Source organism: Gymnoscopelus braueri (assembly GCF_963280865.1).
Source record: "Gymnoscopelus braueri genome assembly, chromosome: 3".
NCBI lineage: Eukaryota > Metazoa > Chordata > Actinopteri > Myctophiformes > Myctophidae > Gymnoscopelus > Gymnoscopelus braueri.
In genome coordinates, this window is record NC_137612.1 from 3,395,846 (window position 1) to 3,408,996 (window position 13,151).

The 13,151-nt window shown below is 39.1% G+C and overlaps 1 protein-coding gene across 1 annotated transcript; it reads left to right on the top strand.

The window, feature by feature from the left end:
• Positions 1–270: 270 nt before the first annotated feature.
• Positions 271–9,553, top strand: LOC308082967 (solute carrier family 2, facilitated glucose transporter member 11-like; the record flags this gene model as incomplete). Its single annotated transcript, XM_080425046.1, has 11 exons — positions 271–290; positions 709–869; positions 2,571–2,695; positions 3,065–3,194; positions 3,757–3,905; positions 4,317–4,504; positions 5,333–5,443; positions 5,839–5,940; positions 7,225–7,300; positions 7,985–8,112; positions 9,341–9,553. Exons 1-11 carry the CDS (start codon positions 273–275, stop codon positions 9,551–9,553), a joined length of 1,401 nt encoding a protein of 466 aa, XP_080281172.1. The 5' UTR covers positions 271–272.
• Between the last annotated feature and the right edge of the window lie 3,598 nt (positions 9,554–13,151).

Genomic DNA, 13,151 nt, shown 5'->3' on the forward strand with positions numbered 1-13,151 from the left:
AATATGTTCCATGTTCCCATATCGAATTTCTTTCATACAGGCTAGGCCTAGGCAAACAGAAATCTAAAGACAACAAAATACAAAACGCTTCAAGTGTTGATTTGAGTGATGTCTGATATGACTTTTGAACTGGCAAAGTGCTTTGGAGAGCAGACTATACTTGAGTTGAGTATCTCTCTCTGTATTGACAGGGAAATGCTCGGATATTGGCACTAATGGTCACCTCATGTGCCATTGGTGGCACTCTTCAATATGGCTACAACCTGGCCATAATGAATGCCCCAACAGTAGTAAGTTTGATTCCTGTATGTTTTACTGCAACCTTTCCTCTCTCTCTCTCTCTCATCTCTCTCTCTCTCTCTCTGTCTCTCTGTGTGTGTGTGTGTGTGTGTGTGTGTGTGTGTGTGTGTGTGTGTGTGTGTGTGTGTGTGTGTGTGTGTGTGTGTGTGTGTGTGTGTGTGTGCGCGCGCGTGCGTGTGTGTGTAGGTGTGTGTGTGTGTGCAGCGCCAATTGGCATGCTTAAGAATTGGGGCATTTTTTGAGTGACTATTATAGATAAACTCATTGCACCCTCATTGCAGTTGCATGCTCCTTTCATCACATCTGGAATGCAGGATTATGCTGTGCTTTGTGTGTTTGTGTCAGTTTCTGTGCGTTTACCATTTTAGTTGACAGTGCTTAAACTATACTGTTTTTTCTTCCTTACAGTTTATTAAAAACTTTATAAATGAGACATTTCTGGAACGCTGGGACATGCAGTTAGAAGATTACCAGGTGACTCTGATCTGGACAATTATTGTATCCATCTTTTCATTGGGGGGCTTTGCTGGCGCTCTTATCGCTGGACCGATGACCATATATTTTGGGAGGTAATGTAAGGGACTCTCTAACTGACATAACTGAAGTCTATGAATGTGTAGATATTAGGGGTGTGCCGATACACTAATTTCATGAAACGATACGATACGATATTGGGCTCACAACTTCGATACGATACGCACTTTTTTATTATGAAAATATATGGGGGAGAAAAAAAGCAAATGCAAACAAATAGTTCTGTTTTTGCATTATTCAGACATGCAAACTTGTAGCTTTTCGTCTACAATAGCCGTTTTGAATCTAAATAGGGCAATAGTGTGACACCTGACAAATAGACACCTGAAAAAAACAACATGTTGCCACTCTTTTCACCTCGGGGCTGTTTGCATGCCTGATACATATCGTCACGAAAACGTATCGCGATATATCGCGGGACGATATATCGGCACACCCCTAGTAGATATGACTGAACCTCATGAAGGGTAAATGATCATCCGTGTCCAATTCAAAAGTTTGTTTCATTTACTCTCATTGCATGGTATCTATGGTCATTGTACTTTGTGTGTATGATTGTATGACCTGGTGTGGTGCTTATTTATGACTACAATGCCCACATCAAGAAGCCAGATGCACTCAGTAATGTCCTTTCACTTTTTAATTGGCCTCACCGGGACACACGTTTTGAATCAGTCATCATCAGCTTTCACGCACACTGATGAAGACTGACTGAGTCGAAACGCGTGAGGCCCGGTGAGGCCAATTATTGGCCTCACTGGGACACACAGCGGATTAAACAGTGACTTTCATATAGTCTGTCGTGTGACGTGTTGTGAACTTGTAGATCTTCTATTTTCGGCACGCCACACCGGAATATGACACAAGTATGAATCAGGCGTTACTCGCATGATTGGCAAACTACTTGTCTACTAGTATACCAGAGCATCAGGATGTTCTTGATGTTTGTATCTAAACAGCTGATAGAAGCTGACAAACAACAGGTCCCAATATCCTACATGAGATTGCAACAATCTAGAACTAACTGTCCAGCCTTGTAATCGTGATGCACAATACTCTGCTGTGTCCCTGACTCACAGTGAGACACACTGCTGAGACCTGACCTCGTCCTCATGTATTGTACACTCTCATATCATATCACATTAAACCTTAACAGCAGGGAAGACAGCCAGGCGCTCAAGTCTGTAATAATATCTGGTTGCGCTTGGCACAACGGGAATGAAGATGTATCCAAACAAGAGACAGGAGGTCCCAGGCACTCAAAAACAGTATAACAGAAAGGAACAGATATATTATAAAAGCTATATTAGCCATATTAAATTCATATTAAACGTTGTTTATTATTGATCAGTGATTGATGAGACTTCAGTGCATTCCTGGCTCCAAGTGTGTTTAGAAACACTTACATCAGAGAAAAATAGAAACGAGAAATCCCTCTTTCGCCAAGGGATGCATTAGACATGTGGGCTTCAGGCAGTCTGCTCTACACATGCATTTTGAGTTGATTGAGTGATAAGATAACTAATATGTTTGGATATAAATACACTAATAGGAAATGTTGAAACGCAAATGATCAGTTTTGTTCTCTTGTCATACTCGGGGCGACCTTTATCAGGCATCTGGCTGATGAAGGTTGTATGACCGAAACGCTATCAATAAAATTGTATGTACTGTAAGTAAAGATAGTGTGTGTGTGACTGACTACTCTCTTAGTAACAATGTTCTTCTTTTTATAGGAAGAAATGTATGCTGTTGAACAATGTTTTCCTAATGAGTGGTGCACTGTTGGCTCTGACAAGTAGAGCCGCCAAGTCCTTTGAGATGATAATAATCTCACGTGTCCTGGTTGGAATAAACGCTGGTATGTCTAATTCCATTTCAGAGTGATATGAATATAATATCGTCTAATACTTTGATCGGTTGTTGGTTCGACCTGGCATAGTATGTAATTATGTACAGTATCATATGGCTATATGATGGATTTAACACTATAAATCCATCCTATGGCACACATAGGATGGATTTAATATTATAACATAATCTAAAAATGGAACCTATGGATCCATTTGTACACTTTAGACTTAAATGAACACTTTGGATGTTATTGTGTAGGACCAGTGGACAGTAACCTATCAAACAGGAGCAAAAAGATAACTGAGTGACAGGTCAGTTTGACATAAGCTTATATGTTATAAATTCATGGCGAAACCTGTCACTGTCTTGTTGGCAGGCATCAGCATGAATGTGCAGCCCATGTATTTTGGAGAGAGCGCACCGAAGCACTTACGAGGCGCTGTGTCCTTGTCTTCAGCAGTCTTCACAGCTTTTGGAGTGGTGTTAGGACAGGTGGTTGGACTCAGGTATAATCAGAAATTACATATCCTGTTCGGGGGAGGGAAGCCGGGTAGAGAGGGCGATCTTTGATTCCTATCGGCTGGGGGGGGCGGCAGGTGTGCCAGTAGGGTACGGCCAGACTAATATCACGCTGCCGAGGGCCTTTTTTTTTTTTAAACTAGCAGATTCGTCTGGTTCTCAGGCTAGTACAATAGCAGTGACATCACAGAAACGTGTTACTAGACCAGTCCAGCCTACTCTAGAACGATGTAAAGTCAGACACGATGCAAGTTGGGAATTCATACCCCACCCAGTTATGCAATACCCATAGTACCCGTTGTACCCATTGTCAGAGTACCCGTTGTGCCGTCTGTATATGTCTGGGACCCTTCTATGCCCATATTATTCTGCCCACACATACGTCATGTCCTAGTATGAGCGTCACGTGATTCCCTTGTGATTCTGTCTGTCCTTGTCCCTTTTATGCCCATGTATGGAGATCCCTGATGTCATCAGTATATGCCTATATATGTATATATCTCGTACAAATATGAATGCTTTATAATATTGATGTGAATTCATCTACAGAGAGATTTTGGGCAGTGAGCCCTACTGGCAGTACCTTCTGGCCAGTAATGCAATTCCTGGTTTCATCCAGCTACTTACGTTGCCATGGTTTCCAGAAAGCCCCAGATACCTGCTCATTGACAGGGGTGACAAGGAAGCTTGTGTGGATGGTAAGTACTATAATGTTCAAATATTGTTTTTGTGGAAAAGTACACTTTAACCGCTTTCAACCTTGCTCAACAATTGTCCGAAATTGTCAAAAGTCTTACAAAATAGCGAACATATCCGATCTATACGTTCACAACACATTGTGATGCGACGCATACAAAGTATAGGGCTTAAGTTGTTAAAAATCATTATAACTGGACCATTGTACTACAACCTTTTTTCCCCGCAATAGAACATCTGTATAAGAGGATTTAGGGCCAGGTAAAAGTAAAGAGAAATTGTTTGTAGGTGTTTCAACCAGCTGTGGTATTCCCTTAAATTCAAACATGAATCCTTCACTCTGTGATGAGAACAGTCAGTGCTCAACAGATCTGCTCGTGTTTTATCTGTTGGGGTTTTCTTCACCCTGTCAGCTCTGAGACGGTTGCGTGGATGCGAAGTCCAGAGCAACGAGCTGAATGAGATTCTGCAGGAGCAGGCTGAAGCCAAAGGCGTGAAGCCCAAGGGACCGTGGGACCTTTTTACTGACCGCAGTGTCCGCTGGCAACTCATTTCTGTCATGGTCATCAGCAGTGCCATGCAGCTGTGTGGCAATGATTCGGTGAGATAGACACTTCTGAAAAGACACGATACATCAGCACACATCATCACAAAGATCTCACCTGTCCACACTTTTCAGGCGTGCTCTTTAAGTTACAAAAAGGTTACTCTATACTCTATAATACTCCAGAGGACCAGTGTCACTGATACCCAGTGAGATCACTATTGTAGGCTACTGAAGGGATGACAGTCCACCTGTAAGCCTGATTGGACATTTGAGATGGTCCATCAATAATTTATACTCTGTTTGGATGTTTTACACAGACATTTTAAAAAATGCATGTGGTTGATGGTATTTGTCCCCAGTGTAATGCTGAATGAGGGACATCTAAATAAGATCTAACACGTTAGCAAGAGTTGTGCAGCTTTGTTTATTACCATTTTGTCATGAATGTTCATGACTGTAGATCAAGAACTGTTTTCCCCTGCTGCAGTAAGCTGCCTCCCTCTCTCAAAAACGCTGACTAAATAGTTATGGGTTTCAAGGATTTCAACCAGCACTGGCAGCTTTGTGGGAATGGGTGTTATGTAAGTTATGTAGCAAATAAACCAGCTGGGTAAATCAGCTTATCAACTATTTCAACTTAACACTTACGGTAAATCATGATTAAGGGCGCGCTCCCACCACACTTTTCTTTTATCTCTGGGGCGGAATCTGCCAATGCTTTGTCAATGCAAATGCGTGGATTCACGGTCTTCCCAAGAATCCACGCATTTGCATTGACAAAGCATTGGCAGATTCCGCAGCAGAGGTAAAAGAAAAGTGCGGTGGGAGCGCGCCCTAAAGATGCTCTTCTCTGATACTTTTCACGTGTGCTCTTCCTTACAGATTTACTTCTATGCATTCTATGTATTCAAAGAGGCTGGGATAGCTGAAAGTAAGATCCAGTATATCACAATTGGCACCGGCACATGTGAATTCACTGCCTGCATAATGTGTGTAAGTAATCTTCAACAAAGCCAACTGATGTCTTATGTAACTACCTACATACTACAGTACCTCGAAAGGGGAATAGAGACTGGCCCCTACTTCTGTTAAATCCTTAATCCAGACTAGTGGAATGTCTGGGTTAGAAGAATTCTGTTTATATATGTTTCACATTCCAAGGGCCACTAAACATATTGAGCATGTTTTTGATGTACAAATTACCTTAGAACACAATGTGACTCACGTCACTGAAAAAGGAGGGACCCTTTTCCACTCTAACTAGCCTTTACTATCTGCTATTTTCACTGAATGTTTGATTCATTTCGTGGAATCTTCACCTGTTAGAAGAATAGGGACGCTAGGGTTTATGTGAAGTTAAAATCAATGTATCATTTCTACATTTTCAGAACCTTCTGATAGAACGAAAGGGACGGCGATTCATGCTGATGGGCGGTTACATTCTCATGACTGGTTGGGCAGTCGTGTTCACGATAGCCTTGTCATTTGAGGTATTCATCACATTTTAAAATTAATTGACTGTAGAAAACAATTTTTTTTACAGACAACTGCATTTTTTTATTGAATTTGTTGACTGTTGATCATGCATTACAAAAACTCATAATGTACGTAACTACTACATAGACATTTAGGGGACTTTACAGTTCTCGTGAAATTATCATGTGAGACACATATTTCTCATTATTTATAAATTATTGAAGAAAATACAAGATATAATGGGGGAATAAGGGAATGCTGGAATTCATTGATGAATTTCCTGTCATTTCAAACATTTCAATGCAACTGTCTATCCACTAGGAGGCAGGTTTTGTACATGACAAAATTATATTGTATACAAAAATTGATACAATTCCAGAATAGAAGTGAACATTCTATTCAGAATTATTATTGAACTGCCTGTAATTAATCTGCCTCTGAGTCTAGTTAACCTGTAGCATGTAATTATTCTTAATATATAATCATTTTAATAATCAAAGTGTGATCAAGTATCCTGCACACTGTAATACAATGTTGATTGGTGCAGTTGGTGGAGTAGACACATATGATTTAAGCGATATAAAGACACCGACACTGTCTCACTCTGCACTTGCTCTATAAAGACAGAATTCAGTAGGCAATGTTTTAGTCAAGGACCTTCTTCAGCCACATGTCTGAAGGAGATACTTAAAGTGGTGTGTGGTGTAAGTGATATGTTTTGGTTCAAATAAGTGTTAAATAGCTCTATCTTCAGTAATTTGTTCAGTAACAGGGATCTCCCCGTCTCTTCAGCTATTTAGTAAACAGAAAATACATTTTCAGGTCAGGATACCCATTTTTATCCAATTAGGAGATACATCTTATGATGCAGGATGCAGGGTAAACAACTGAAACAGGATGTGATGAAACAAAATATCAGCAGACAAAATTGGAACTGGAACACAAATTGAAGCTGATAAATGATCTGGGGTTCTCTCTCCTGATGGATGAAATAGTCTCTTGAACTGAAAATGTAGTTTTCTCTTTACTAAAGAGCTGGAAAAACGGGGAGATCCCTTTTACTGAACAAACACTCTAGAGCAATGATTATTGGAATATAGAGCTTTATTATAGAGCTATAGTATAGAGAATATAGAGCTTTAAAATTTAAATGAAAACGTAACAAAAACATATCACTTATAGCACCTTTAACTGAAACGTTGCAAAGTGTGAAATATTTAATTTGACTTATTTCTTAATCACTAATAACATACTAACTTTTAGCCTATTATTTTCCTCCCGTTGATAAAAAAAAATAGCACATTGTATCCTGGATGCCCTACTTGAGCATGGGCTGTATCTTTACCTACATTCTCAGCTTTGGAATGGGACCAGGTCAGTTGAAAACATGTTGTTACACTGTGAGGATATTGGTGATGATTTTGTTTTATATAGTGTGTTATATCTGTCGATTATATTGTATTTTGGTCTTACTTGTTATGCTATGTTGATGAATTTAATTCATAGGACCACGATGGAAACAAGTCCCTAGGACTTTTTTGTGTTATCCCTTTAGCCTAAATGTATGAATGTACCCCATGGTGTTTAATAAAGTATTCCATCAATCAACCAAACACCTACAGTAACAAACTCATAACATACTATGAAACACCTTTATGTCACTTTCATATTAAACCTTAACAGTAGGCTAAGGCATGCTCTAATCATCTTAACCCATTAATACCTGGAACGCATCTGTGTCACTTTTAGATTTATTTAGGCTATTCAAAAATAGCAGATATACAAGCTCATAGCGCGGCACCGAGTGCCGCGCTACGAGCTTGTAGATCTGCTATTTTTGAAAAATCGTTAAAATTATTTTTTTACATTTTTTTCCGAAAAACTGTTAGGATTTAGAAAATGTTTAGAAGCGGCCTCAGGTCTTAATGGGTTAATGCAATTCAATTTGACTGTTCTCTTCTCACCGCCCCAACATCCTTTGAACGCTATCAGTATAATGTCATTGTATTTATATCGTTATAAGTAAAAGCCTATATTTTTTGTGTGTGTTTCACTCAGCCGGTGTGACTGGAGTTCTTCCTACAGAAATCTTTAATCAGTCTGCTCGGCCGGCGGCCTACATGATAGCCGGCTCCATGATGTGGATCAACCTCTTCATCGTTGGAATGCTCTTTCCATTCTTGGTGGTGAGTCTCATTCAAGACATCCACTTACCTACAACAACCTATAGGTACCAGTTAATGACATCCACTTACCTACAACAACCTATAGGTACCAGTTAATGACATCCACTTACCTACAACAACCTATAGGTACCATTTAATGACATCCACTTACCTACAACAACCTATAGGTACCAGTTAATGACATCCACTTACCTACAACAACCTATAGGTACCAGTTAATGACATCCACTTACCTACAACAACCTATAGGTACCAGTTAATGACATCCACTTACCTACAACAACCTATAGGTACCAGTTAATGACATCCACTTACCTACAACAACCTATAGGTACCAGTTAATGACATCCACTTACCTACAACAACCTATAGGTACCAGTTAATGACATCCACTTACCTACAACAACCTATAGGTACCAAGACATCCACTTACCTACAACAACCTATAGGTACCAGTTAATGACATCCACTTACCTACAACAACCTATAGGTACCATTTAATGACATCCACTTACCTACAACAACCTATAGGTACCAGTTAATGACATCCACTTACCTACAACAACCTATAGGTACCATTTAATGACATCCACTTACCTACAACAACCTATAGGTACCAGTTAATTAATGACATGCACACATGCATACATACAGTTAGACATAGAGACATGTTAACTAAAGTGGTGTAAAGTAACTAAGTACATTTACTCAAGTACTGTACTTAAGTACAATGTTGAGGTATGTTTACTGAGTATTACCAATGTTCAATACTTTTATTTCTACTCCACTACATCTCAGAGGCAAATGTTGTACTTTTTCTCCACTACAATTATTTGAAAACTTTAGTTACTAGTTACTTTGCAGATATCAATTGTTACAGTATAAAACGTACATTAACCACTTTAGCCCTACTTTATACATAGGCTATTTGAAAATAGCAGATCTACAAGCTCACAACGCGTCGCAATCTTTTACTTGTAACAGAGTATTTTTTATAGGCCTATTGTGGTATTGCTACTTTTTCTTAAGTAAAAATCTGAGTACTTCTTCCACCACTGGTTAAGAAGCATGCCGTGAGTGAAGACATATCCACCCATTCCACCCAATAAAATCGTCAGTGTTTAGTTTACTTCTGAGAGTGACGTTTTTACTGTGCATGTCGCCACACATCATCATCAATTGTCATCATCATGATCCGTGTCTTTCTGAAATGCTTGGCCTTTTGCAGAGTGAACTGGGTCAATACTGCTTCGTACCGTTTGCCTGCGTATGCCTGTTGGCCTCTCTGTACGTGGGCCTGTTCCTGCCCGAGACCAAAGGGAAGACTCTGCGAGACATTACCGAGGAATTCCAGCGCCTCAACTATAAGGAAAAACAGAATTCATCAGCCACTCAAACGGTGTATCAACTGGGTGAAGTGTGCCATTCCACTTCCTTATAGACTGCCCTTCATGTTTTCTTTTTAACAGCACGACAATAAACACAAGTCGAGTCCCCCCCCCCCCCCGCCCGACACTCGACTACAAACAGAACGTTACTTACAGTAGCGACTACGTTCTTAACAGCATTGCCCAACACATAACATTACTTTGTTTCACGCCATGTTGGTCAGGATTTAAAAAAATGTTCTCCATGTCTTTTTTTTCTGCTTGAACGCATGCCATCAGCCATGTCACATGAAGTGGACAAGACTTTTATTTCACATTCCTACCACTGGAAGTGAGTTTAATCTAGTGTAACCCCCTTCACAATTTCCAATGTAGGCATTTATCAGACTTACAAGATTGGAGTAAATGGCAGCCAGTATTATCATTATTATTATTATTATTATTATTATTATTATCATCTTGTTATATTGTATTGTTGAAGGTTACATGGGGTTCAGAGACATGAGAGGCTTTATAGAGAACACCAATACATTATCTGTGCTATGATTAGGAGGAGAAGAGAGGTTGCATGAAGATGATACTTGTCTGTGTGGGTAGGATGAAGTCACCTAGTAGAATGAGAGGAGTGCCATCCTTTTAAAAATGTAACACTTTATTAGTCAAAAATGGAACAGCACCGAAGTACAGTAAAACACTTAGGCTAAAAGGAGACACACAAACATCCTGGGGACTTTCATTATGGTCCTAAGTATTAAATAGAAAAGAGCATCCAGCCCTTGAAGAAAATCCCCCAGTGGGCCTGAAACAATGCTGTAAAGAGGGACATGGTATTTCATTGAAACAACATGAAATGTATTTACTGTATGTTTGGCGTTGTAAATTAATAATGGTTTTAAGGGATGGAATGTATTATTGTAACTTGCATCACTCACATATTGTATCATTTGTTTTGTATAGGAGTAGCATAATGTATACATCATCATATATACATCCTCCCTTCAGCCGTACCACTCATAGCCAGTTCTCCATTAAAGACAGAGGTTCTTTACTCTGGAATACACTCATACTTATTGCCAACTCCTCATCTTCACTCAGTAACTTTAAACATAGATTGAGGGGCAGCCTTATGAATCAAGCCTCTCCACTTGCTTCTACCATATAATGTAGCCTTACTTCTGCATACGCACGCACAGACACACATGTGCAGACACGCGCGCCGCACACACACGCACACGCACGCGCACACGCACACGCACACTCACACTCACACAGACACACGCACCCACACATTCAACTGCACACACGGTATTTGTTGCTTGTCGTGTCTTATGTTTGATTACCATGTTTAACTTTATTTTAGGTGAGAACATTGTATAAGCCCTATATGGGTTTCCTTTCTCACCTACACTTATTTTTGTGTCTTTTAATAATTGTTACCTTTGTACTGTTTTTATTGTGCGAATAAATAAAACAAAAAACTAAACAAAAAAAACTAACTCTACTTCCGTTTAAACAAAATTAAAATCTTTAACTTTCCATTGTTTGTTTTTGTGATTGAGTGATTGAATCCATTATATATATTTTTATAATAATAAAACAGGAATGGTTTTGTTTTGGACATACAAGTTTCCACCTGACAGCAATGATTCATTAAAAAACTGAACAGTACAACAGGGCTTCACAGACACATATATCATACTCTGTGGTGGAAAGTAACTAAGTACATGTACTCAAGTACTGTACTCAAGTACAATTTTGAGGTATTTTTTACTTTACTGGAGTATTTCCAGTTTTCAATACTTTCAATTTCAATTCAACTACTCCTTTACATCTCAGAGGCAAATATTGTTTTTACTCCACAATTTTTTTTTGAAAACTTTAGTTATTTTGTAAAACACACATTAACCACTGCAGACCTATAGCCTACTTTGGCTATTTGAAAATTGTCGACCTACAAGGTCAAAAGCGACGCGTTGTTGTGAGCTTGTAGATCTGCTATTTTCTAAGGATTTTATACATGTTGAGACTTGTGATATGCAATGGGACATTGTGCATAATGAGTACTTTTACTTTTTGTGCCGAAGTATATTTTGATGCCAATACTTTTGTACTTTCACTCAAGTAAATGTTGAATACTGGTAGGCCTACTTTTACTCGTAACAGAGTATTTCTACATTGTGGTATTGCTACTTTTACTTAAGTAGCCTTCACAATGTGAGTAGCCTACGTCTTCCACCACTGAGCCTACTTCCATGAGTGTCTTTGAGCAGTGGTGGAAAAAGTACTCAAATTCTTTACTTAAGTAAAAGTACCAATACTGCAATATAAAAATACTCTGTTACAAGTAAAAGTCCAGAATAAAAAATGTACTCGAGTAAAAGTACAAAAGTATTGGCATCAAAATGTACTTAAAGTATCAAAAGTAAAAGTACTAAATATTTGAAAATAGCCGATCTACAAGCTCGATCTACAAAAACTTGTAGATCGGCTATTTTCAAATAGCCTAGGTATAAAACAGGGCTAAAGTGGTTAATGTATGTTTTATAATATCATAATTTATATCTGCAAAGTAACTAGTAACTGAAGTTTTCAAATAATTGTAGTGGAGTAAAAGTACAATATTTGCCTCCGAGATGTAGTGGAGTAGAAGTAAAAGTATTGGAAATTGGAAATACTCAAGTAAAGTACAAATACCTCAAAATTGTACTTAAGTACAGTACTTAAGTAAATATACTTAGTTACTTTCCACCACTGTCTTTGAGTAGCCTAGTCAGGTTAGGAAAAGAGGTCATTCTGATTACTTATGAAAAACTCAGTCCTTAGCAATGGTGGACAGTAACTAAGTACATTTACTTGAGGGCTGTTTTGTTTGTTTGTTTCTTTCAGGGTTCTTCAACAGGGGGTCCGGGACCCCTGGGGGGTCCTCAGAGTTACAACAGGGGGGCCGCCAAATCTTTGTGTGATAGGATTTTTTTTTTTTTTTACATTAACCACTTCAACCCTATAGCATCCCTTTTCTGAGGGGAACATTAGCCGAAAATAGCAGATCTACAAGCTCACAACGCCTCCTGCTGTGAAGTGACTCTGGGAAAATGGTAGAAAATGACTTTTCATAATATATATTATTTGTATTAACTCACTGCAAGGTGTGACTCAAATGTCTCTGTTTCACGAGACTGCCTCTCTGCGTAGTCCACAGCACTACGCTTGTATTATGGGCTGTCTGTCTGTCATCTCCATGACAACAGCTCGTTGAGGAGCCAAGGCTGTTGATTGGGGTCATTGGGGTCATTGAGAGTTCAGAGTGCCGACGTTTCCGGCAACAGTCTGGCCACACGAGACTATTTCCGACGTTACCACTTTTGACCTGCATGTGTGCTATTGTGCTAGAATCATAGATATATATAAGATCTATGGCTAGAACCAGTCCTTTAGCAGTTTTAAAGCAACAGTAGAAGCCTAGATTTGAAATCTAAGTGAAAATGGCATATTCGAAGTTCGTCAGTAAAAGAAAGGCGGACACTGAACATCGGCAATTCAAAGAGGAATGGACTGATCAATATGCATTCATCATCGTAATGAATGTTGTGCCAAAAGAGGCATTTAGCTCTGGTGAAGAGGCAGTGACCACATTTTGAACTGAAGCCAAAC